This window comes from Choloepus didactylus, chromosome 3 (genome assembly GCF_015220235.1).
Source record: "Choloepus didactylus isolate mChoDid1 chromosome 3, mChoDid1.pri, whole genome shotgun sequence".
NCBI lineage: Eukaryota > Metazoa > Chordata > Mammalia > Pilosa > Megalonychidae > Choloepus > Choloepus didactylus.
This window is the reverse complement of record NC_051309.1, coordinates 10,109,059-10,136,081: the sequence shown is the minus strand read 5'-3', so window position 1 is coordinate 10,136,081 and position 27,023 is coordinate 10,109,059. Positions and strand designations below refer to the sequence as shown.

Here is a 27,023-nt window from a genome sequence, read left to right as displayed (position 1 = left end):
GTTCTATTTGTAAAGTGAGTGACTGGATATAAATATTTAAAAAGACAAGTTGCTTATTCTTCAACAAACATCCTGTTAACTCCGGTGAGACAGGTTAAGGAAACAGACAATGAGACAGACTTATAAACTCATCCTCATCTCTTGAAACATTTTAAATGCCTTTATAAATTTAACTTATTTTGATTTTTAAGCACTCCTAATGCTGACAGGGCAGATTTAAACCCTAACCAGTAAAACTTTTTTTAGCTATTAACTTTTGTAAATCTAATAAAGTACGTTTATAAGTTTGGAAAAATTCAAGTTCTCTTAAACAGCTCAAACTCTTTACAGAGTCAAAAAAAAAAATCTCGACTCTTGTAACTTAGCATCACAAAACTAAAATCAATGACACATTTTAAATCAAAAGTACACAACCAATGTCTCACTATCTCTTATTAACAACGGATTCTCTTAAACATGAAAAACCTTGAGATTAGCCTGAATTTAACTCCAAAACAATTAATACTCTGGGTATGTGTTCTATTTCATTGCCTCTATTTGTGTTTCTTTATCTTCTTGCTTGTCCAAATAAAAGGAGGCTGGGGGGCCTATGTACTATCTCAGATGAGCTGATGTAAGAGGTTAAAAAATGTGGCCTGTCAGTACAGTTGCATATTGCTCAAAGATTTTAGAACAGGATTTTATACCCAGGGTGTAGTGTCTGAGTGCTTTATGCTTCTGTGATAATCTTTCATGATAAACACAGACCCTTCAAACTCTAGATCAACAGCCTCCAGCTTTAATCAGTTTTGCAGCCTTAATCTCCTGGCATTTCAAGTTACCATCCTTCACTGACAGTCCTGTGTAGATGGAATTTGGACCCCCATCCCCACTCCTTTCAATCTTCTCATCTCACTTTCAACCACATTCTACTCATTTGAACAAGTCTCCACTGCATGCCCAGCATTTTCATTTTTATCTCTTACAATTCTTGCTACAGTGCTCCAGAATGGATACCCCTGTTGCTATTTTGCAGATAAGAAAAATGAAATTTAGAGACGTTAAGCAACTTGCCAAGGTGAATGGAAGGCTCGGTTTATTCTGAAACCTGTCCACCTCTCCAGGTTCCATGGTGAAATCTTTCCCTACCAGTCAGTTCGTGTGTTCTGTGTCTGGTCTCCTCACATTATCAGCTTCATTTCTCTTGCACTTGCTTACCCGGAATCCCACTGTGTCTGGCAGCTTCCTGTTTGAAACTCTTCATACTTCTTTGAAGTAAAAAACTGAGAGCTTTAAAATCAAGGTAATAAAAGCAGGTCTGACTCCCCTAATAAAATTCAGTGTGGAAAACCAAATGTCAGCTGGAATGATGATGATATTTAAATTCTCACAAAACGAGAAGTGAGTTTATTCGTGTCCTTTGTGTCACCACTTTTTATATTGGCTTGTAACTTTTTTTCCCTTGGAAAATTATAAGAAAAATAACCTGGCTTTAGTTTTATAGATCAGTGATAAATATCACACTAGACTATGGGCTGTTAATTTGGCAATGAAAATGTAATCAAAGGGCTTAGAATGATTTTATCTTGATCATTATGAACTGTGTTTTATATAACACTGTATTTCTTTTTCTTTCAGACAGATGAGCTTAAAGGACTTAAGTGAGGTAAGTGGCAGTTCTGACCTGGGAAAGATGGAAGGGAAATTTTGTGCATTAAGTGTCTGCTATAGGCAAGATGCTATTTGTTTGATACTTGATCGTATTTGATTCTCATAAGATCTATGCTAAAAATGTATTATTATCCCTATTTTAAAAGTAAGAAAACTAAAGCAAAGCAAAGCAAGGTCATACTTTACCACCCATGACCAGTGTTTACTGGTACAATGAAAAGCTTGCTCAGTTCCATGTGGTAGACCTAAAATCTCCAGGCTTACAGAAATAAAATCCTGCTCCAACCCTACTAGTTTTGCAAACCTTGGCAAGCCCCCCGGGCTCTGTTTCTTCTGCCATAAAACTGGGATGTGTGCATTTCTTTGCAAAGTTGTTGTGACAAAGTCAAGCTAAATGCACAAAAGCCAGGTGAGAGGTAGGGACATGAAAGTCAGGTAAGATGGAGCCATCTTGGAGCCCTCTAAGGATATTTATATACCTAAGTCCCCAAAGAGGAAGTGCTCACAAAGATGATTTCAAAGGAAAGGTGCTGTATCCATTTGTGACAAAAGTAAGTCTCTGTCCAGCCACACAGTGGCCTCGCCTGCCTCCAACTGAGCTCCTAAGAGATTTGGTTCTTTTCTTACTATTTGACCTAAGCCCTCACATTTAGAACATATGGTTTGGTTTCTTCTCATCTGTTTTTTCTTACTTTCTTTTTTGTGGTGGGGGTGGGTTATGAATATGCCAAAATCAAAAGTATCATCTCTAACGTGGCACTTCAACGCTAGGACAGGTATTGTCAAGGATAATCTGCGTAACAGCTGAATGAGAGGGCCCGGGGCTGGTTCTGTTGAGGACTCCTTTCTGGAAGGCGCTGGACTTCTCAGTGCTGCAGGAAAGAAAAGCTGGGCTGGTGCTCTGCTGCTGGGGAAAGCTACACCTCGAAAGTCCCTGTCCCCGGGGCTCCACCCCTCTCTCACTGTGGGTCAGGCCCCTGTGTCTCCAGTAGTAGAAGGCCACATGAGAGAACTTCTAGCCCATAACTCACTGGTCAGCCTGAGAGAACAATAGGACCTCCACTCACTAATAAGCAAGAAGGAAAGGGTGAGGTCACCCTAGACAGCAGGGAACATCGGGGACTGTTTTCTTTGCAAGGTTGGTTGGTTGGCATTCTGCTAGAAGTTGATATCATCCAAAGGACAACAAGATCTAGTAGAAAAATACATTCCCGCTTCTTATCTTCTGCCAAGATACTTTCCTATTGTCTCTCTAGGCTGAGAATCAAGGCTATTTCTCTATTACAAAAGCTTATCTAGTAGAGCAAATGCTGTGCCTGAATGTGTAAGTGCTCAAATTATGTCTTGCAAACTTTCTAATCTATTCCAGAAGAAATGATACCCTCACTACCAGCCCCACCACATATTCACATACCACTTTATAGTTTTGAAAGAAAGTAGGGTCTTGTTTCATTTCATCCTCACAACAACCCTGAGAGAGATGGAGTCTCAGGGAGAAGGAAAGACTTGTCCCAGTTCCCACAGCTGGAAGATAACAGAGCCAGGTCCTGAAAGATCAAAGTCCAGGGTTCCCCTGACTCTTTGTCTTACTGCCTTAGGAAGTAAGGACACTCCCAGCTAAAATATTTAAAAAGAAGGAAGGGAGGGAGGAAGGTGGGGAGCAAGGGAAGGAGAAATGGAAGGAGGGAGGAAGAAAGGAAAGAAGAAGGACGGGAGGGAAGGAGGGACTGCCAGAGGCAGGGTTTACTATTTAACTTGAATATGTTTATTTTTAAAAAAACTGTTAAAGTAGAGAAATGAGACATTTAACTTCACTTTTCTACTTGCAATTGATTTTAAATTCAGAGCCCTCAAGCAAAATGTTGGCTGGGTCTCAATTAAATAAAACAACTGCTTTCACTTCTCAGCAGTATTTTCAGCTCTGCTTGCTCTCCCCTTTGCCGAGCCTGAGAACCACCGCTGCATCTGGTTCAGCACTTTGAAAAAAAGTCCTGGGGAAGACTCAGAGGGAAGTCTCAAACCCCTCATTAGACTGGATTCATTACTCCTTTTACTTTGCCTACAGATTTGCCTTGATTTGCTGTCCACAACAAAACTTAAGCTGCTTGCCAGAACCCTAGGAAACCCTGAGGCTCTTAAAACAAAAGGGTTTGTCTGTTGGCAAGCTTCTGGGAAGACAGTCCACGTCTCTCTAAGCAATGTGATGCTAAAGGTTTCTATCTATGAAGCATATGTGTCAGGAGACCCACACTCCAGGGTCGACTCTGCCACTGGATAACTGAAAACCTTAGCATCTCACTGGCCTCATCTGCAAACCAAAGGTCTTTAACATCTTATCGGGTCTTAGATCCCTTTAAAAATGGATGAACGATATACAGCTTCCCCATTCAAGAAAAATAATGTACATTTTTATTTTAAAGAAATTAATTTTTAATTTCGGAAGGTTCATGAACCCCACCCATTCCCCAGGTTAAGAAGCTCCTGTCTAAATGATTCCCAAGGTCTTCTCTAACTGATGCAATGCATGAAATGGAATTCAAAAAACTATCTGCAGTTAAGTAAACACTTCAGCAAACACTGTACCTACTGTAAGGCTTTTTGCCTCTTCAAGAGGAGCCTGGGGCCCGAGGTTACAAGTCCGATAAGTATGTAGACTTTCATAATGAGGAATGATAAAGAATTATACCATTATTAAGGAAGAAAAGAAAAAGGAAATATTTGGGAAGATAAATGGCTACATTTTAAAACAAAAGCAAGTGAATGTTTTCATGCTCATTTTTTTAAATAAAAATTTCAGAACAGTTACAGAGAAAGAAAATTAACCAGAGCCTCCTCATTAAACACAATCTCCATTAATATTATATATTTCTTCAAATCATTTTTTCTGTGTATAAACACATATACATATAAAGAATGCATGCTCATAAATAAATCATTACCCCAATTTTTATCCTGCAGTTTTCATGTAACATTGAGGAATACTTCCAGTATAATGCTATTCCATCCTCTACTATGTAAATACATGTAATATCTTTATAATATTCCAATAAGTGGGCATACCACAAAAATTGACTTAATGATTCTCATTTGGATGGGCATGTAGCGCAACACTGTAAGCAAAGCTGTACGCAACATCTGTACGCATGGAACTTGATCCAGATTTTAGATCATTTTCTTAGGAAAGGAGTCTCATCATTAGAATTACTGGGATACAATTAAGGCTATTTCTTTGGCTCTTGATAGCTGTGGTCAAATTGCTTTCCAAAAGGATCAAAGCAATTTATATTCCCATCAGCAGATGGTATAATTGACTATTACATCACACAAAGGGTATATAACTCTTACTGTTGTTTAGTCCTTTGGAAATTTATTGGTGGATTAAAAAAGAAATTATGTTAGCTAAAATTGCTCCAAAACATACATAATATTATGTTAAATTCTCTATCACTAGGAGTAACTCAACATTTTTTTTTTTTTTTTTTGCTTTAATTCAATACAGGTCCTTGGAGCAGAGAAAGGTGAATTTTTTTATGTTTGTTTTAGATAAGTCTTTATTTAAAAGGTTTAAGTGTTTTAGTGCCCAGGCTGTGTGTGTGTGGGTGTGGGTGTGTGTGTGGGTGGGTGTGTGTGTGTGTGGCTATAATGACATGATCCGGATGGAAACAGGGATAGGACTTAATACTCTATTCAGGAATCCTCTGGTCTAAACAGAGTGATTTAATTCTGGGGCAGAGGTGGTAGGGACTTCCCAGACTGGGCAAACCCCTTCCCAGGGCTGGTGAAAATTGGCTAGAGATCTTTCTTGAGCCACAGGCTATTGACAAGGGGTCACCCTGTTACCTGCTCCTAAAGGACCCCCTGCACTTTGGAAAGGCATTGCTCTGGGGAACCTCTTCGTACCTCCCCATCTCTATATCACTCGTGCACGCACACACACACACACACACACATCTACACTCATTCACATGCACAAATACACACGAGCACACCATTGATGTCATTGCGGTGGAAGCGTGCAATCCAACACTCACTCACCAGAGTTAGTACCTTCACACCCACGTTTCAGATACTCTTCACCATTCACTTGGAATGATAATTTGTATCCAGAGCTGTAAGCCCTAAACCATGGCCCATAGACTTAGCAACAGGCCGTGCAGTAAGACAAAACCCCATTAGATTCGGCCTTCAGCAGCCTCCCACCAAATCACGGTGTGATCTTGAGCAGACTGCATTTCCTCTATGGGTCTTAGCCTGTGCTTATTTTGCTGAGGAAATTAGTCTTGAAGAGGAGCCTAAGCTGTGTTTGTGGGTTCCCAAGTGTCCCTGATGGGAGAATGGAGGTCTTTCTGCAATTCTAAATAATTTGAAAACCTAAAACAAACCACAGCCCTACACACAATAAAGTGCAACAACCTAATTATAAAACATCATCAGTGCAGTGATGTGACATCGTTTGGTTCCTGAGGGGCAGGTGTTCTGGTGGCTGCTGACGATATGAAATGATTTTATGAGATATGTGATTAGCAGGCTGGTCACTGACTCCAATTGCAATTCAACTAATCATAGTCCTTCAACCAAAGGTGTCCAGTTCACGGTCAACCTTGAACAGAGTACAGAATAACAACCAAAATTAAGACACATGGGTGTCTGTATGCTTCCTTAACTTTATTACTTATGATCGTACCTGGAGAGTTTTATGTGATTTCACATCATAGTATTATCATCTGCCCTTGGTAATTCTGGATGACTGGTAAGTCTGTCCATAATGAAAAGGAAATAAAATGTGGCAATACAAATGGCATGTGTAATTACTAAATAACTCCAGCTTATATGGTTGGTAGAACCTTTCAAAAGATGATGATTTTTCTAGTTCGCTAAAGCTGACATTATGCAAAATACCAGAAATGGGTTGATTTATATAAAGGGGATTTAATAGGTTACAAATTTACAGTTCTAAGGCCATAAGAGTGTCCAAACTAAGATATCAACACAAAGATGCCTTCACTGAAAAATGGCTGATGGCATCCAGAACACCTCTGTCAGCTGGGAAGGCACAGGGCTGGCATCTGCTGATCCTTTGCTCCTGGGTTGTGTTCCAAAATGACTTCCTCCAAAATGCTCTGGGCTTTGTCTCTGCTCCTCTCTCTCAGCTCCTGTGGATCCTTGCTTCTTTCTCCCAGGGTGTTTCTCTCCAAGCATCTGGGGGTCCTTTCTTAGCTTCTCTTGAGCAAACTCTGGGCTTCATCTCGTAGCCTAGCTCTACAAACATCCTTCTGTCTGCATCTCCCGGCATCTCCAAGTATCTACATCTGTGTCGGCTCTTAGCTTCTCCCAGGGACAAACTCTGGATTCCATATCTGAGCTTCTCTCCAAATAAAACACCTTTCTCAGCTTCTCCGAGCCCCTTGTTTCTGTGAGCTCTCTTAAAGGACTCCAGTGATCTAATTAAGACCCACCCAGAATGGGCAAGGTCACATCTCCATGGAAATAATATAATCAAAGGTCTCACCCATGGATGGGTGTGTCACATCTTCATGGAAACACTCAATCAAAAGTTTCCACCTAGGAAGATTGGATTAAAAGTTCATGGCTCTTCTGGGGTCCATAACACTTTCAAACGAGCACAATGATCAAGGGGAAAAAAAATAAGAAAATGTATCCATGGTTGTAACCAAGGGGGGACTGCTGGACTACATCAGAACCCTGGGGAGCTCTCCTCCCCTATCAGAGAAGAGATGTCAGGTACAAGCACACATGGTCCAACTGGGCATCTCCATCCACTGCATCACCCAGAACAGTTCTTTGCTTTAACGAGATGTTTAGGACTCTATGGAAATTTCCTTTTGAATAGACTCTAACTTCAGTCTGCTCCAGGCCCTTTGCATTTGCTGTTCTCTCTATCTAGAATGACTCCTCAGATCCTTAAGGCTGGCTCCTTCTCAATAAGATCTCAGATCAGATGTTCTCTCTCAAAGAGGCCTTCCTTCACCACCACACCACCTAAAATAGCTACATGCACAGTCACCTTCCATCCCAAAGTAGTGATTTATTTTTAGACACCTGTACTGCCTAAAATTTTCTTATTTATTTACCTACATGCCTATTTTCATTCTCCTTACACTAAAATGTAAGGATCGTGTTTGTCTTGTTCTCTGCTGTATCCCTAGCAGAGTGCCTGCCCATGGTAGGTGTTTAATGAATATTTGCTGAATTATGAATGAATGAATAATGAGTGTGAATGAAGCTAAAAATCTTTTAAATTAGCTTGTTTGAATAATGCCTAAAATACCCTCCAAAATAGTATTCCGTACTTCTGGGAAATTCAGTGATGAGTTCCAGATTGTAAGTATTCAAAGTAAATTTGATAGCCTCAGGGAGAGGCCATTTCCAAGGGCTGGAAGAGCTGTAGAATACATGGGTTATAGTTTCCACTGACCACCCAAGGCCCTGTCCTAATAATCAGAGTTTACTTGGATGAAATTATAGTAGCTCCAGTGGGACTCGAATTGTCCTCAATCATTTTCATTTTGCAACCTGACCAAATTATGTCACTCTTTTACACAGTTCCTCATCATGAGATGAAGCCTGAATTATCTCACCTGTCACAAACCCAAAATATTCAAGAGAGTCCTGTTGCCATTGCCAGGTAAGAAGCCAAGAATCCTTTGTTGGGTCCCAGCTTGGGAGTCAGCCACTTGCTGTCTAAGATTGTGACTTGCCAAGGCATCCTGAAAACCAGAGGAAATCTTTGGCCTTCGATTTGAAGCCCGAAGTTAGACCCCAGGGAAATCTGGGAATCAAAGTTGTCATCGAAGTTTAATAATATTGTACTTCTTGTACTTTATAAGTGATTGATGGAGTGTTAGGGAACTTTGGGGGATTTCAAGATCTGAATATACTCAAATTATTAACTGGAATTGATGTTACTCAAACCAGGGAAAAAAGACAGCCATTTCTAACAATTTTCAGTTGATTACAACACTGAAACTTAGTTACTTTTGTATAGCACTTCACAGCTGGCTGTGGTTTAAAAAATTGCACTATCTGAGTAAATACTTATTTGAGCAAGTCTTTGTGACAACTCTATCTCAGCTGAAGAATTGAGGCAGTTCAGGCCCAGGCAGATGATTCATTGGCAAGGTCACCATAAATTAGTGGCAGCTTCCTTAAAATAAAATCCAGCACCTCCAAAATCAGCACCACAAGGCCCTCATGATCCTCCTGTGGCCAGCTGTCCTGGTCTCGGTTCACGTCACTCTCCCCTCACACTCAGAGGTCTTTCTGCCTCCTTGACTTGCCATGCAGGCACTTAATGCAGGACATTTGCACGTCCTATTCCTCTGTCTATAACTCCTCTTCCCATACTCACCTCCCTAATTTGAAAACTCCTATAAACCACAGTGAATCCAGGGGATAAAATTTTGACACATCGCATTGTCAGAGGAAGGAAACAAGACCCAGAGAGGCTGAGTCCTTGCCCCTGAAGTCAAGTCCAAGGCCAAAGCCCAAGATGGCTTGGATGTCAGTAGAGGTCTTGACCAGGGATGACAGCGCAGATGGTTAGGTCTACTAGCATTTTTATCTTCAGAGCAAGCTGTTGGACCCCCAGGCTTCTCTGGAGATAACAAAAAGCAAATACACACTCTCTTCATTCCATTGGTGCTAAAAGAAGGGCTAGGTTTGAGTAGCCCAGCGGCTTTCGTCAAAGCACCCTCCTTGGTAGAGAGCATGTTCCATGTAACTAGATTTAACTGGAGCAGCAACTGGAGCTCATAGAGGCGATGCTGACCACCATACACAAGGAATCCGAGCATTAGAGATATGTGTTAATCTTGGTAAAGCCATCGATGAATAGTTTTAGTCGCATCTTTTGTGTTTGTTTAGAAATGCATATTGTTTTTTCCATTGTCTCGTATTTTTTTATAATCCCTTTTACCTTGTGGGTTTCCTTATAATTCCACTGTTCCTCACCTAGTTCATATTTTAAGAATAAATTCTGCATTATCAAGGCCGACTCTCCTTCAATTGGTAAATAGTTTCTATAGAATATGGGCCCCAGTCATCCATATATCATTTTCTTTGCTGATTCTGGTACAGGACCAGTCTAAAATCGTGGCTTCTAGAAGTGAAGACTCATAATCTCTGCTCACAGAAATGACATGGAAAGGCCTTATATGGGTCAGCCAGCTTGTTCCACAGCTAATGTTTGTCTAGCTTAAGAAAGAGGGAGTAAATGAGCCTCCTATTGCCTTGCAAAACAGACCATACTTTAGAATCTCCAGTAAACTGAATAGCTTTATAAATGTGACTTAAGGCCATTATCACTGACCTTGGCTTTGAATGGAGTTCTATCATGGGAAATACTAAAACTCTTTCTTTTTTTTTTTTTTTTTTTTTTTTTTCTTATTTAAGATAACTGCTTTATTTCCAACATGTTCCTACTTTACCCCAAGAAAGTTACCTAATATAGCAACATTTCTGTGAACTTGTTCCTACTATATTAAAACTCTTTCTAACATTCCCTTTAGCTCTTCCTTCATGTCAAGCAACCACAGAGTGCAAAGTAGAGGTAAGAGCACATTATATAAGGATTAGAAAATAAACAGGTGTCATCATACTACCATATTCCCACACTGTGACTTAACTTTTATGAACATCAAAGGTGCTGGGCTGATGTGTATAGATGTTGTCAGTTCATTTTCACTGATGTATAGTATTCCATCATGTGAATACACCACAGTTTTTATCTGTAATTAAATATGATACTTAAGTGTTTTTCCCCATTTTTTGCTCTGACAAATAATGCTGTTATCTACATTATTCATGCATTTCCCATGTACATAATATGATAATTTCTCTAGCGTATATCTAAGAGGGAAATTGTTATGCCTCAGGATATAGGTCTCTCTTCAATGGTACTAGATATTTTTCTAAAGCAGATATAGCAGTTAGTCCAACCTAAAGTGTATGAGTCTCCTGTGTTCTGCATCCTTTCCATCAGTTATTTTGGTCATCTTGAGTTAAGTTAATTCTCTGAGCTTTACCCTCCTCCATCCATAAAATTCAAATAATAATAATAATATTAACTCAGGGTCATTTGGGGGATTAGTGACATAGTGTGTGCCCACTGCTTGGCATATAGTAGGTAGCTATACTATACTGTATTTTATATTTATATTTATATATACCATATTTTAGTATCCTTTCTTATTTTCTTTTCTGCACCCCCTTTACTCCTGCAGAGATTCCCCTCCCAATTCACCCCATAGACCTCCCTGGCCTAGATCATGTCCTCATTTCTCTTCTACATATGCCATCTGGGCATTATTTTGGAAAACCAATCTAATAAATCATTCTCACTAATGTACCTATTATTAATAAGAGTTTCCCAAGAGAAGATTCCTTTTTAAAGGAAGGTGACCAAAGAGGGATGTGATTAACCCAATGGACTCAATCTTCAAGAATCAAATGTCGGCAACAGTAGCCCTGGCAGGTAGAGCTGGGTGTACGAAGATGAAACCAGCTGGAATATCCAGATGGGAGTTCCAGGGACTGAATGGGCCCAGAAAGAGCATTAATTATAGAGGTCCTAAGACTATGTTACAGGGATGGTGAAGCAGAATCACAGCTTAGAGAAGAATCCAGAGTCTTAACTTGAAGACAACATCAAGCACAAATAAAACATAAAGAGCAATTCAAGAATGCAACAGAGTTAGTGAAGTTGACCATCTTCACAGACTTAAGTCAGGTCAAACAGCCTAGAGCCACGAGTAGCTGATTTGTACTGAGGTCCTTTAGACTGTTCTCTACTCATTGTAGAAGACATGTGGTTGCTCAATAAGGAAGCAGCCCGAGGATGGACAGGGGAAATGTTTTGGGTGAAGGTTTCTCCAGGGCCTCCAAAACACCATGAATTCATCTTTCTATCAACAAACACACCCCAAGCACATGGTATATTTCCAAAATTAGGGTCTTAAGAAAGAAGAATAGAGAGAATCCCAGCTCCTTTCCCACCAGTGCTTAGGTCCCTGCCATGCTTGCCCATCAACTTATTGACCAGATATTCATTCTACTGGGAAAATATTCCTCTCTGGAGGGCCAGTGCTTGGCAAAAATTAGGTGTAGTAAATAAACACACAGTCCCTGCACCCAGAGAGTTCTGGAGCAGGTCTAGTGGGGGCCTCTAGAGTTTACAGGTTTTAACTTGAAAGCCTCGGGTGTTGGACTTCTCAGGTAGAATATTATTTCTTCATCTTATTAACCCTGAGATGAAGATATAATCCTCATTTTACAAATGAGAAAAGCATTTTGGAAAAGTTACATTCAGTTGCTGCTTGATAAACAGATGGCTCAATTCTCTGGTAAATGAATTCATACTAAGTAATTCATACTAAGGAATTCATACTAAGCCTGAGCAAGTGGATCTCAGGACAAAAAAAATTTTGATATATTGGAAGATGATCCATAAATCTTTAGTTAAACTCCAAAATAGTAACAACATTACTCTCTAAGTTTGGAATTGTGAATGATTCATTTTCTTTTTGTTCGCTGTTTCTTTATCTGCATTTTATAAATATGCTTTAAAATATATGGCTTTTTCTTATAAAAAATATTTTTTAAAGTGTATGTAATTATAAATTAAAATTTTCTAATGCACATTTATGGAATACCTGCTTAGAAATAAAATGTTTTGGTATAAGTTACAAAAGAAAGGTCTAAAGCTGTGTTTTTCTAATATTAAAAACCCCAACAGTCAATATTTATTGTGTGTTTAGTGTAGGTCCAGGTCCATTGCTCTATATACATAAGAATTTTTAAGTATTAGCATTACATCAGGATGATTCTACAACCCATATGTGTTAGTTTACCTGGCCTTTATTATAAAAACCCTTTTATATTACATCACCCTACCTCAAATTTTATTGATCACCTACTCAGTATTTCCCACAAAGTTCTTCCACTTACCTTGTGTCAACCTCTTCATTCCTCTAAAACTCTGTTTTCCCAAAGAGCAGAGTTCTATTTCATGGGATTATAAAGCACAAATGAAATATGTTATATGAAAATTTTTTCCCAAAGATTAGCTGTCACCAGTATTTTAGAGTAAGATCTATTCAACACTCATAGTGGGATATAGCCTCAGAAATTCATTCATTCATTCATTCATTCATTCAACAAAGATCCAACCAGGTGTTTGGGGGAAAATTCTGTGGTAATATTTTTGTTTGTTTGTTTTACTTTACTTGACTCAGTCTCTGAATAGACTACAAATGCATAACTGTTTTCAAATACTCTCTTTCAAGTAGGGTTTTTTAAATATTCAAGCAACACACACAGGCTTGAAAAATAATAAATCAGTTGCCACAAAATCATGAAAAATTCATAATCACTGAATACTATTATGTATACTATCCAAACTAAGTGATTGGAAATGCTGATAATGGTTACTTTCCTCTCTCAAGTATCCTATTGTTTCAATTCATGTTTAAAAGATATTTATGGCATTTAAATCGTCTCTATATACTGTTTCTCTATAATTTGAAATAAAGTTTTTAAAGTCTTTTTTTATATTAGTATAGCTCTGTCAGCTTTCTCTTGCTTAGGATTTGCTTGGTGTACAATTCTCTGTCCTCTTATTTGCAATATCTCTGTGCATTATATTTTAGGTGTGAAATTAACAAATAACTGGGATTTTCAAACCAATCTGTATCTGCCTGTTAAATCCTAAATTAACACCTTTTATAGTATTGTGATTATAATTTTTTGATCATTTTTTATAATATTTTGTGCCTTCTGTTAACCTTGCTTTTTATTTCCTTCGATACATTGGATCCATCTCTTCCTTATTCCTTTTTCTTTCTCTTTCTTGGAAGTTATACATTCCAATTCTGTTCTATTGGTTACCTTTAACATTTTAAATAAAAGCATACTTGAATTTAAGAGATCTAAAGTTCATATCCTCCTTGCAAACAGTACAACAAAATTAGAATATTTTAATTCTTGTGGAATAGATTCTGCACTGTTTGAAAGTTAAGTTCCTATAATCACTTTAATTTATGTATAAAATAAAATTTTAAAAGGAAGAATGGCTTTAGCTTTTTTCCTGTTTTATAGGCTTAAATTGTGGGTGAAATTAACCTACTATGATGGACATAATTTAAACTTTATGTGATCAAGCATAAACAAAACTTTTGATATACATAATCCTCTTTAACAAACTTTCTTGGGCTTAAAGTTAAAAGCCAGGTTCCTTGGAACCATTAACATACTTCAGTGTTTCAGGAGTGTTCTTTATTCTTCTTAGTAAACTTACCAGAGAAAAACTTGGCTTTTTGATGACAAGAAACAAAATAAATACAGATACAACTTAATTGTCATGGTAACTGGCATGTAAATATTCACTCACATTTTCTTCTTCTTTCTAACAAAGCATTTTAGTGTTCTTTGTCTCCAAAAAGTACAGGGTCAAAAGAATACAATTCTTTCAAAATTCTAGCTAAGCTGCTAATCAGGTTCGTAACTTTGGTTACATTTCGTTGGACTGAATTCAGACTATAAAGCTTATAATTTTGCTTTCGCACTGATCAACTGTCTTCCATTTTAGACGTTATTATTATCCAGTATTTTGGTTCTACATTGTTTTTATAACCAATAAAGAGACTTTATTGGCATTTTTAAAGCAGTTTTATTGAGATACATTCACATACTATACAATCCATCCAAAGTGTACAATCAGTGGCTTTTAGAATAATCACAGAGTTGTGCATTCATCACCTCAATTGATTTTAAAATATTTCCATTACTCCAAAAAGAAAAATACCATCCTTCTTAGTAGTCTTGTCTCAATCCCTCTATCCTCCCCAGCCCTACTTAACCACTAATCTAATTCTGTCTCTATAAATTTATTTATATTTACATTTAGTATAAATGGAATCATACAATATATAGTACTTTGTCTCTGGTTTCTTTCACTTAGCATAATGGTTTTTTTAATTATTTTTTTTAATTAGAGAAGTTGTAGGTTTAGATAAAAGTCATGTAAAAAATACACTCCTATATACCCTTCTATTGTTGACACTTTGCCCTAGTGTAGTATCTTTGTTACAATTGATGAAAAAATATTAAAATATTACTTTTAACTATAGTCCATGGTTTACATTAGATGTATTTTTCCCGTATACCACCCTATTATTAACATCTTGTAATACTGTTGTATGTTTCTTAGAATTCATGAAAGAATATTCTTACATGTGTACTACTAACCACAGTCCATTATCCACAACAGGGTTCGCTGTGTTATACAGGCCCGTTTTATCTTCCAACTTTCTTTCTAGTGACATACATGACCAAAACTTCCCCTTCAACCACATTCACAAACATAATTCAGTGCTGTTAATTACACTCACAATAATGTGCTACCATCACCTCTATCTCCAGACATTTATAATCAACCTAAACAGAAATTCTGCACACATTAAGCATCAGCTCCCCATTCTCTGTCACCATTCTATCCCCTGGTAACCTATATTCTAGATTATAACTCTATGAGTTTGCTTACTATTAGTTCATATCAGTGAGATCATAGAATATTTGTCCTTTTGTGTCTGGCTTATTTCACTCAACATAACATAATGCCCTCAAGATTCATCCATGTTGTCACATGCATTAGGACTTCATTCCTTCTTACAGCTGAATAATATTCCATCGCATGTACATACCACATTTTGTTTATCCAGTCATCGGGTGTTGGACACTTGGGTTGCTTCCATCTTTTGGCAAATGGGAAAAATGCCGCTATGAATATCAGTGTGAAAACATGTGTTTGAGTCCCTGCTTTCAGTTCTTCTGGGTATATGCCTAGTAGCAGGATTGCTGGATCATATGGCAATTCTATACTTACCTTCCTGAGGAACCACCAAACTCTCTTCCACAGTGGCTGCACCATTTTAACATTCCCACCAACAGTGAATAAGTGTTCCTATTTCTCCACAGCCTCTCCAACACTTTTAGTTTTCTGGTTTTAATAGTGGTCATTCTAGTAGGCGTGAAATGATATTTCATCATGGTTTTGATTTGTATTTCCCTAATAGCCAGTGATATTGAGCATCTTCTCATGTTCCTTTTAGCCATTTTTATTTCCTCTTTGTAGAAATGTCTGTTCAAGTCTTTTGCCCATTTTTAAATGCAATTTTATTGAGCTATGTTCACACGCCATATAATCCATCTGTTCTAGTTTGCTAATGCTGCCGGAATGCAAAACACCAGAGATGGATTCGCTTTTATAAAAGGGGGTTTATTTGGTTACAAAGTTACAGTCTTAAGGCCATAAAGTGTCCAAAGTAAGACATCAGCAATTGGGTACCTTCACTGGAGGATGGCCAATGGTGTCCGGAAAACCTCTCTTAACTGGGAAGGCACATGGCTGGCATCTGCTCCAAAGTTCTGGTTTCAAAATGGCTTTCTCCCAGGACGTTCCTCTCTAGGCTGCAGTTCCTCAAAAAATGTCACTCTTAGTTGCACTTGGGATATTGGTCCTCTCTCAGCTTCTCCGGAGCAAGAGTCTGCTTTCAACGGCCCTTTTCAAACTGTCTCTCATCTGCAGCTCCTGTTCTTTCTTCAAAGTGTCCCTCTTGGCTGTAGCTCCTTTTCAAAACATCACTCACAGCTGTAGCTGCACTGAGCTCCCCCTGCCCATCAGCTCATTTATATGGCTCCACTGATCAAGGCCCACCCTAAATGGGTGGGGCCAAACCTCCATGGAAATATCTCATCAGAGTTATCACCTACAGTTGGGTGGGGCGCATTTCCCTGCAAATCTAATCAGCACCAAAACGTCTGCCCCACAAGACTTCATCAAAGATAATGGCATTTGGGGGAACATAATACATTCAAACTGGCACACCATCCAAAGTATGCAATCAGTGGCTCACAGTATCATCATATAGTTGTGCACTCATCGACACAATAAATTTCAGAACATTTTCATTACTCCAAAAAAAGATAATAATAATAAAATGAAAATAAAAAAAGAACACCCAAATATCCCATACCCCTTACCCCCTCCCCATTCTTTATTTATTTTTTTGTCTTTTATTACTCATATGCCCATACATTGGATACAGGGAGCATCAGTCACAAGGTTTTCATAATTACACAGTCACACAACTCAGTCATCATCAAGAATCAAGGCTACTGCATTACAGTTCAAAGTTTCATATATTTCCTTCTAGATATTCTAATATACCTGAAACTTGAAGGAATATCTATATAATGCATAAGAATTACCTCCAGAATGATCTCTCAACTCTATTTGAAATCTCTTAGTTGCTGAAACTTTGTTTCATTTCTTTTCCCCCTGTTGGTCAAGAACACATCCTCAATCCCATGACACCAGGGCCAGCTCATCCCTGGGAGTCATATCCCATATTGCCAGGGAGACTTACACCCCTGGGAGTCATGTCCCACAAAAAGGGGATGGTAATGAGTTAATTTGAAGAGTTGGCTTAGAGATACATTTTGCCCTTTTTTACATTGGGTTGTTTGTCTTTTAATTGAATTGTAGGATTTCTTTATATATTCTGGACATTAAACCCTTGTTGGATATATGGTTTACAAATATTTTTCCCATTGAGTAGGTTGCCTTTTCACTTTCTTGATGAACTTATTTGGAGGACAAAAGTTTTTAATTTTGAGGCTGTTACGTTTATCTATTTTTTTCTTTTATGACTTGTACTTTGAGTCTAAAGTCTAAGAAACCATTGTCTACCACAAGATTTTGAAGATGCTTCCATACATATTCTTCTAGGAATTTAATGTTCCTGCTTCTTATATTTAGGTCTTTGATCCATTTTGAGTTAATTTTTGTATAAGGTGTGAGAGAAGGTTTTTTTCATTCTTTTGTATATGGATATCTGATTCTTCCAGCACCATTTGTTTAAGATACTCTTCCATTCCAGTGGAGTTGACTCAGCAGCCTCATCAAAAATCAATTGGCCAGGGAGACAGAAGAAGATGGCAGCATAGAGAGGAGTGAAAGCTAGTTTGTCCCCTTGGAACAACTAATAAACAACCAGGAACAACAAGTAAATAATCTGGAATAACTGTCAGGGGACAAACGTGACTGTCCACTCATCATACACCAACCTGAATTGGGAGGAATGCCCGAGATCACAGCATAAAATCTGTAAGTAAAAACTGCGGATCTGAGCCAGGAGCCCCCTCCCGCATGGCCAAACTACAAAGCCTCCCAGTGCTAGAGAGCGGCACTCTCCCAAACTGCAAAGCCTCGTGGTGCTAGAGAGCAACACTCTCTGAGCAAGTGAATATAACTCAGCTGAGCTCTAACGGGTTTTAATAAGCACACGCTCAATACAAGCTATGAATCCCCAACAAGCAGACAGAGGTTTTTGGCCACTGAACTTGGAGAGCTGGAGGACATCTCTGGGAGGGAGAGGAGCCCAGAGGACCGGGTGCTGTCTCTGGCCTACAGGTGAAACTGAGGGGTGCCACAGACTGACCTAGAAGGGGGTCTTTCTGTCCCTTTTCTGGCTCAGTGTAGGAAAGCCTCAGCCATTTTCAATTCCCAGCACTCTGAACCAGACAAGGGTGGAGATAGCAGAGTCAGAATCCATTTCAATGCTAATGGCCTCTCTGGGATGGGGGACGGTATATCTTCCCTAAGAGGAAAGAGAAGGTGCCAAGCTCTACTACCCACCTTCCATTCAGATCCAGACACCAAAGCCTGGGGGAAAACAGCCATGGGCCACACCTCTTACACCAGTCTGGAGCTACAGGCTGACAGACACCACCTGCTGGGTGTAAAAGCACAGTGACTTGAGGCCTCACAGGGTGAACCAATCTTCTAAGACACCTTCATGGAGATGTGATACTATTGCCTTCTTCTAAGACCTGAGCTCCTTCTGGTTTGGGAAAACCTGATTGGGATAACCAAGGAAACCAGATGCCTAGACAACAGAGAACTACAAACTACACTAAGAAAAACGAACTTATGGCCCAATCAAAGGAACAAACTTACACTTCAACTGAGACATAGGAATTTAAACAACTAATACTAAATCAGTTCAAAAAGTTTAGGGAAGATATGGAAAAAGAGATGAAGCATATAATGCAAACACTGGGTGCACATAAGGTAGAAATTGAAAGTTCAAAAAACCAACTGGCAGAATCTATGAAAATGAAAGGCACAACATAAGAGATGAAAGACACAATGGAAACATACAATAGCAGATCTCAAGAAGCAGAAGAAAACACTCAGGAACTGGATAAAAAGGCACCTGAAAGCCTACACACAAAAGAACATAGAGGAAAGAATGGAAAAACATGAGCAATGTCTCTGGGAAATTAAGGACAAAATGAAATGCAGGAATGTACATGTCATTGGTGTCCCAGAAGGAGAAGAGAAGGGAAAGGGGGCAAAAGCAATAATAGAGGAAATAATCAATAAAAATTTCCCATCTCTTATGAAAGACATAAAATTATGGATCCAGGAAGCACAGCATACCCCAAACAGAATAGATCTGAATAGGCCTATGCAAAGACACTTAATAATCAGATTATCAACCACCAAAGATAAAGAGAGAATCCTGAAAGCAGCAAGAGAAAAGCAATCCATCACATAAAAAGGAAGCTTTATAAGACTATGTACAGATTTCTTAATAGAAACCATGGAGGCAAGAAGGAAGTGGGGTGATATATTTAAGATGCTGAAAGAGAAAACCACCAACCAAGAATCCTGTATCTGGCAAAACTGTCCTTCAAATATGAGGGAGAGCTTCAAATATTCTCTGACAAACAGACAATGACAGAGTTTGTGAACAAGATACCTGCTCTACAGGAAACACTAAAGGAAGACTGCAGACAGAAAGGAAAAGACAGGAGTGAGAGATTTGGAACACAGTTTTGGGAGATAGTAGCACAGCAATGTAAGTACACTGAACAAAGATGACTGTGAGTATGGTTGAAAGAGGAAGGTTAGGGGCATATGAGACACCAGAACGAAGACAAAAGATAAAGACTGGGACTGTGTAACTCAGGGAAACCTAGGGTGCTCAATGATTGCAATAAAAGATACAAATATGTTTTTATATAAGGGAGAACAAATGGATGTCAGTATTGCAAGATGTTAAAAATAGGGTGGGATTGGGGGAAATACAATCAATGCAAACTAGGGACTATAATTAACAGAAACATTGTATTATGCTTCCTTTAATATAACAAAGGCAATATACCAAGGCTAAATGCATATGGGGGGGCATAGGGGAAGGGTATGGGACTCCTGGCATTGGTGATGTCGTCTGACACTTAATTCTATTTTACTTTAATGCTGTCTTTCCTTTTGTTGCTTTCTAGTTGTCATGTTTTTTTTCTCTCTCTCTCTCTCTTTTCTTTTTCTTTTGTCCCTCTACCTTCTTTGACTCTTCCTCCTTCTTTGTGGAAGAAATGGAGATGTCCTTATATAGATAGTGGTGATGGTGCTGAATACATAAATACATGACTATACAGGGAACCAATGATTGTTTACTTAGGATGGAATGTATGGTGTGTGAACAACACCATCTTTAAAAAAATGGGTTGATGAAGACACCTCGAGGACACGATATTGAGTGAAATAAGACAGACACATAAGGACAAATATTGCAGGGTCTCAATGATATGAACTAATTATAATATGTAAACTCATAGACATGAAATATAACTTACCAGGATATAGAACAAGGCTAAAGAATGGGGAGCGGTTGTTTATTATGAGCAGAATGTTCAACTAGGGTGAACTTAAACATTTGGAGATGGACAGAGGTGATGGTAGCACATTGTGAGAATAACTAACAGTGCTGAATGGTGTGTGAAGGTGGCGGAAAGGGTAAGCTCAGAGTCACGTATGTCACCAGAAGGAAAATTGGAGGTTAAAAGACGGGAATGTATAAAGCAGTGAATCTGATGGTGGACATTGTCCATGACTGTACAAATATTAGAAATCTCTCTCATGAAGTAGAACAAATGTATGACACTGTAACTAGAAGTAAATAATAGAGGGGCATATAGGAAAAATAAATACACATATTGCAAACTATATACCACAGTTAGTAGTATTTTAACATTCTTTCATCAACAGTAACAAATGTACTATACCAAAACTATGAATCAGTAATGGAGGTTGGGGTGGTTAGGGGTATGGGAGGATTTGAGTTTCCTTTTTTTGTCTTAATTTCTTTTCTGGAGTAATGAAAATGTTCTAAAATTTGAAAAAAATTAATTTTGGTGATGGATGCACAGCTGTATGATGGCACTATGGGCAATTGATTGTACACTTTGGATTTTGGATAATTGTATGGTTTTGAACAATCTCAATTTAAAAAAGTATAAAAAAAGATTAATAAAACCTGCTTTAGAGCACACACACAAAAAAATCAATTGGCCATAGATTAAGGGTCTATTTCTGAACTCTCAATTCAATTCCACTGGTCGATATATCTATCTTTATACCAGTACCAAGCTATTTTTTACCACTGTAGCTTTGTTATATGTTAAAATAGGGAAGTATGAGTCCTCCAACTTTGTTCTCCTTTTTCCAGATGTTTTCGGCTATTCAGGGCACCTTATCATTCCAAATAAATTTTGTAATCTGCAAAGTAGGCTATGGAATTTTGATAGGGGTTGCATTGAATTTGTAAATTAATTTGGGTAAAACTGATTTCTTAACAATATTTAGTCTTCCAACCCATGAAAACAGAATGTTCTTCCATCTAATAAGTCTTCTTTGATTTTCTTTAGCAATGTTTAATAGTTTCCTGTGTGTAAGTCCTTTACATCCTTGGTTAAACTTATTCCCAGATATCTGATTCCTTTAGCTGCTATTATAAATGGATTTTTTTTTCTTAATTTCCTCCTCAGATAGCTCATTGGTAGTGTATAGAAACACTACTTATTTTTGCATGGTGATGTCTATATCTCACCACTTTGCTGAACTTGTTTATTAGCTCTAGTAGGCTTATTGTAGATTTTCTGGAACTTTCTACATATAGGATCATGTCATCTGCAAATAGTGGGAATTTTACTTCTTCCTTTCCAATTTGGGTACCTTTTATTTATTTGTCTTGCCTAACTCCTCCAGCTAGAACTTCTAGCACAGTGTTGAATAACAGTGGTGACAGTGGGCATCTTTGTCTTGTTCCATATCATAGAGAGATAGCCTTCAGTCTTTCACAATGTTAGCTGAGGATTTTTCATATATGCCCTTTATTATGTTGAGGAAGTTTCCTTCTATTCCTCTTTTGAAGTGATTTACGTGAGAAAGGATTCTGGTTTTTTTCAAATGCTTTTTCTGCATCAGTCAAGAGGATCGTGGATTTTCCCTTTTGGTTTGTTAATGTGGTATAGTGCATTAATCGATTTTCTCTTGTTGAACCCCCCGTACAAACCTGAGATAAAGCCCATTTGATCATGGTGTATAATTCTTTTAATGTGTTGTTGGATTCATTTGTAAGTATTTTTTTTTGAGAATTTTTGCATCTATATTCATTAGAGAAATTGGTCTGATTTTCTTTCCTTGTAGTATCTTTATCTGGCTTTGGTATTGGTGTGATACTGGCTTTATGTAATGAACTGGGTAGTGATCCCTACTCTTTTTGCAAGAGTTTCAGCAGGGTATATATTAATTCTTCCTCAAATTATCGGTAGAATACACCTGTGAATCCATCTGGTCCTGGAGTTTTCTTTGTTGAGAGGTTTTTTTTTTTTTTTTTTTTTTTTGGTTGATTCAGTCTCTTTATTTGTAAAATAAATTTTATTTATTTTATTTCTCCTAGAGTCAGTGTAGGTTGTTCCTGTGTTTGTAGGAATTTGTCCATTTCATCTAAGTTGTCTAATGCTGTGTTGGCACATGGTTGCTCATTGTTTCAATTTGCTAAAGCTCCTGGAATGTAATAAACCAGAAATGGGTTGAGTTTTCAATTGGGGTTTATTAGGTTACAAATTCACAGTTCTAAGGCCCTGAAAATGTCCAAATTGAAGCATCAAGAGGAAGATACCTTCTCTGAGGAAAGGCTGATGGCATCCAGGGTTCCTCTGTCACGTGGGAAGGCACCTGGCAATGTCTGCTGGTCCTTCTTTCCTGGTTTTGGTTTCAATGGCTATCTCCAAATTTCTCTGGGCATTTCTCTCTCAGCTTCTCTGGGCTCTCTGCTTGTTTCTCCCAGGGTGTTTCTGTCTACGCTCTCTCTCTCTCTCTCTCTCTCTCTCAGCTCTCTTAAAGGACTCCAATAAAGGATTAAGACCCACCTTGAATTGGAAATAACCTAATCAAAAGGTCCCACCCAACAACAGGTCTGCCCACACAGGGATACCTTAAGAGAACATAGCCTTTTATGGGGTACATAACAGATTCAAACCAGCACACTCATAATATCCTCTTACGATCCTTTTTAGTTCTATGGAGTCAGTAGTAATGACACCCCTCCCATTTCTGATTTTATTTATTTACATCTTCTTTCTTTTTTTCTATGCCAGTCTAGCTAAGGGTTTGTCAGTTTTATTGATCTTCTCAAAGAACCAACTTTTTTTTTAATTCTTTTCATTGTTTATATCATACCACTGCCTTCTTGCATCCATCATTTCTGATGAGAAATCAGTGCTTGGTATCATTGTGGTTGCCTTGTATGTGACGAATTACTTTTCTCTTTCTGCTTTCAGGATTTTCTCTTTATCTTTGAAATTTGACATTCTGATTAGTATGTATTCTGGGGTAGGTCTATTAGGATTTCTTCTCTTTGGAATGCATTGTGCTTCTTGGACATGCATATTTATGCCTTTCATAAGAGTTGGGAAATTTTTGGCCATTATTTCCTCAAATATTCTTTATGCCTCTTTTCCCTTCTCTTCTCCTTCTTGGACACCCATGATGCATATGTTTCTATGCTTCATTCTGTCATTCAAATCTCTGAGAACTGTTCAATTTTTTCCATTCTTTTCTCTATTTGCTCTTCTGAATGTAAGATTTCAATTATCCTATCTTGTAGTTCAGTGATTTTTTCTGCTGCCTGTTCAAGTCTGCTGTCATATGCCTCGAATGTATTTTTAATCTCTTCTATTGTGCCTTTCATTCCCATGTTTATGTTTCTTTTTATACTTTCAAATTCTTCTTTATGATCATCCAGTGTCTTCTTAATATCCTTTATCTTTTTACCGTATTTCCTTCATCTCCTTGAATTGACTTAGGAGATTTGTTTGAACTTCTTTGATTAGTTATTCCCAATCATGTGTCTCCTCTGAAGTTTTAATTTGTTCATTTGACTGAGCCATATCTTCCTGTTTCTTAATATGGCTTGTAATTTTTTGCTGATGTCTAGGCATCTGATTATCTTGAAGAGTTTATTCTGAAGGTCAGTTTCTCTCTCTTGCCTAAGGTTTTATTGTTGATTGGCTTTGTATTAAGGCTTTTCTTGGACACTTGTTTCAATTTATTCTAGACCTTTAGAATTGCCTGTGTTTAACTAAACAGGTTTTTTGCAGCTCTTTTTCATCTGATTCTTGCTCTGAATATGCGGTACAAGTTTTAAGACTGCATTATTTGTCCAATTGTTTCACCCCCATGAGTAAGCTTCCTTTCCTCTGTTCCTTTTCCAGGAATCTTGATCTGTGCTATTTGTTTTTGTTTTACCTCCACAGTAATTTTTTATACTCCTTTCATTGCCATTAGCTGTTTTTGCCTAGAGAGCAAATTCTGAGGAGGGATATCCCAGAGAGGACTTTCCCAAGTCAGTATTTTCCAGCCAAAACAGGGCCAGAGACCCATGAAAGGGGTGCAGACCAAGTCTGAAGAGCCATGGGGAGAAGGTCACAAAAGACACCAAAAAGCCTTTTGACAGCTTCCAAAGCTACACTTTCTTTGCCTGCCCAGCAGATGACATCTTTCAGCAAACTGTTTCACACAGCCCTGAGGAGGCACTGAGTCTTTAAGCCACCATCACCTCCATGCCTGTCGGGGGTGGGATTGAAACAGCAGCTGCAGTGGTCAAAGCCGATACCCAGTGATCTGAATTTGCTGATCAAAAACCGTGGTCAGTGCTTAGCCATGCACTCATCCTTCCCCATCCCCACCCTGCTCTTAGGGAAGAGGATTTCCACATCCCTCTCCAGCCACAGCAGGCATCCAGGGGCCAGACCCCAAGGCAGCTGCCTCAAGAGTGGGGGATGGGCACCAGCAGCTGCTGTGGAGTGAGTTAATCACAGTTCTTTACTGCAGTTTCTCAGCCTTCTACTCACGCTCTTCCCTGGGTGCTGTGCAATGCTCCCCTGGCCTCCGGAGCCCCAGAGCAGTTGTTTCAGACAGTTCCCCTCTGTCTACTAGATCCTTTGGAAGAGGAATGAACCCCAGAGCTCCCTGCTCCACCCCACCATCTTCCCTGGAAGTTCTACTAGTTATTTCTACATTGTAATTATATTCCCAAGGTTTTATGATTGTTTTATACAATTAGTGCTTGTTTAAATTTGCTAGCATATTTTCAATTTTTTTTTACCTGTTTTTCACTATCCCTTCTTACAGCTCACTTGTTCCTTGTCATCTTAATTTCATGAAATTCATCCCTTAATGGTGTTTACTGGAAGAACATGCAGTTGAAATATGTTATTTTGGTTGAAATACATAAAGAAAATACCACATCAAAATTTGACAAGTGGTAGTATCTTAAAGTTTAGGTGCCATGTGAAATCTAAAATGATATCAATGAATTTCTTGTACTCTGTTACTTTAGAATCTACTGGTCTGTCTTTCATGTTGAATGAATCTTTAGTCCAGGTGTAATTTTGTAGCATGATGCAGCGGTCATTTGAAAAATAATGATTCACAGACTTGTGAAGATCTTTCAAATGTTAACATATGTTATTATATCACATTACAAAAATCACATTTGCAAATAATACCACCAATCACATCAGAAAAGTCTAATGACTGGGAAGCCGTTATACTTACCATGGCAGATACAAGTTTTCCCAGATTCAAATCTGAACTTGAAAAATCTGAGTTTATAACTGGTAAAAGTACTGCCATTTGCTTTCCTTAAAGTGACCAGCTCACTTTGTTCATTTTAAATAAAATGTCTGCCAGATACCCAAGTCTGAATAGCCTTAATTCATCTGTTAGTCATTGTTTGAGGTTAGAAAGTTGGCTTCATTAAAAAACAAAAATGTTGATCATTTAAGTTAAAGGTTTTTTAAAAGGTGTTTCCTGGATTGGGAGTGAGCTTGTCACACTTGAGAACATGAACAGAGCTCAGTAAAGCCAAAGCAGAGTGAGCAACGGGGGAGGGGAGGAGACTGACGAGGATGGAAAAGTAAGAGGCACCTGGTCATTCAGGATCTTATGGACAGAAGTAAAAAGTTTGCATTTTCTTTCCAGCATAAAGGAAACCACAGAAGAATTTAACCCATGTGGTAACGATGTCAGAATTTACATTTTCACAAGACTTCTCTGGGTGCTCTATGGAAAGAGAGGGGGAAGGGCAGAAGCAAGAGCACAGTACAGAAGTGATTGCAGTCATGTGAATTAGTGACGGTCTTCGTGTGGACCAAGAGAGCCTCCACAGAGCCAGAAAGAAGGGGATGGGTCTGAGCTCCGTGACTGAGAGAGATGATCTGAGACAGTAACAAAATCTTATTTAAATACGAATTTATTTTTTCCCAGATGATAAAGGAAACCTGCAATCCTGTTCTCCTCAGAGATGTCAGTTCCCAATCAGCTACATCCCTCATGAAAATAACCTACCCTATAAAAATGTAAACTGGAGAAAACCTTTGCCTGCAAGATCTGATAAAAAGGTAAAACAGATACTTCTCTGCCATATCTTTCTAGATATACTTAGCATGGAATTAGACTTTCTTGAGCAATGACTAAAAGGAAATTAGTATGATTGACTTAAATTTTTTTCCTCCTAACTACATAATATTGGTTTTTTTATGTTCAAAAAATATTTTGCTTTATAACATTATATTATTCTTTTACCAGATTCTTTAAAGTACATATTGCCAGATTCTCAAAGTAGTTTTTCATTAATTCCAAAAATATAGATATTTAAACATGTGTTTTTTATTTGCCAGCTGTTCAATAATCTTTTGAGGGATTAACAGGATTTACACAATTGCAATTATTTCTCCAACAAAAGATCCACATGTTGCATACTCATTCCATTTGAACAGGCCAACAACCATTTATTGGGCACTTATATGTTAAAGAATGTTCTAGAAGTTATGGTTTCTGCCCAGAGGAGATTTAAAGCGAGGAGAGGCACAAACACAACAGATGTGTTCTTGTTTGCTATTCATCTATGCCCTGGCATCTTTCTAAAATGCGCTCCATTCCT

At 38.2% G+C, this 27,023-nt stretch overlaps 1 protein-coding gene across 2 annotated transcripts in view; it reads left to right on the top strand.

Moving 5' to 3' along the window:
- The window catches only part of CLNK (cytokine dependent hematopoietic cell linker), a 232,644-nt gene that overhangs the window by 175,690 nt on the left and 29,931 nt on the right, over positions 1-27,023 (top strand). For both annotated transcript variants that reach the window (XM_037829402.1, XM_037829401.1), the window contains exons 12-16: positions 1,618-1,645; positions 5,150-5,168; positions 8,215-8,296; positions 10,179-10,219; positions 26,348-26,481. In XM_037829402.1, coding sequence (XP_037685330.1) covers positions 1,618-1,645; positions 5,150-5,168; positions 8,215-8,296; positions 10,179-10,219; positions 26,348-26,481 — 304 coding nt within the window. The remainder of the gene's footprint in view (positions 1-1,617; positions 1,646-5,149; positions 5,169-8,214; positions 8,297-10,178; positions 10,220-26,347; positions 26,482-27,023) is intronic.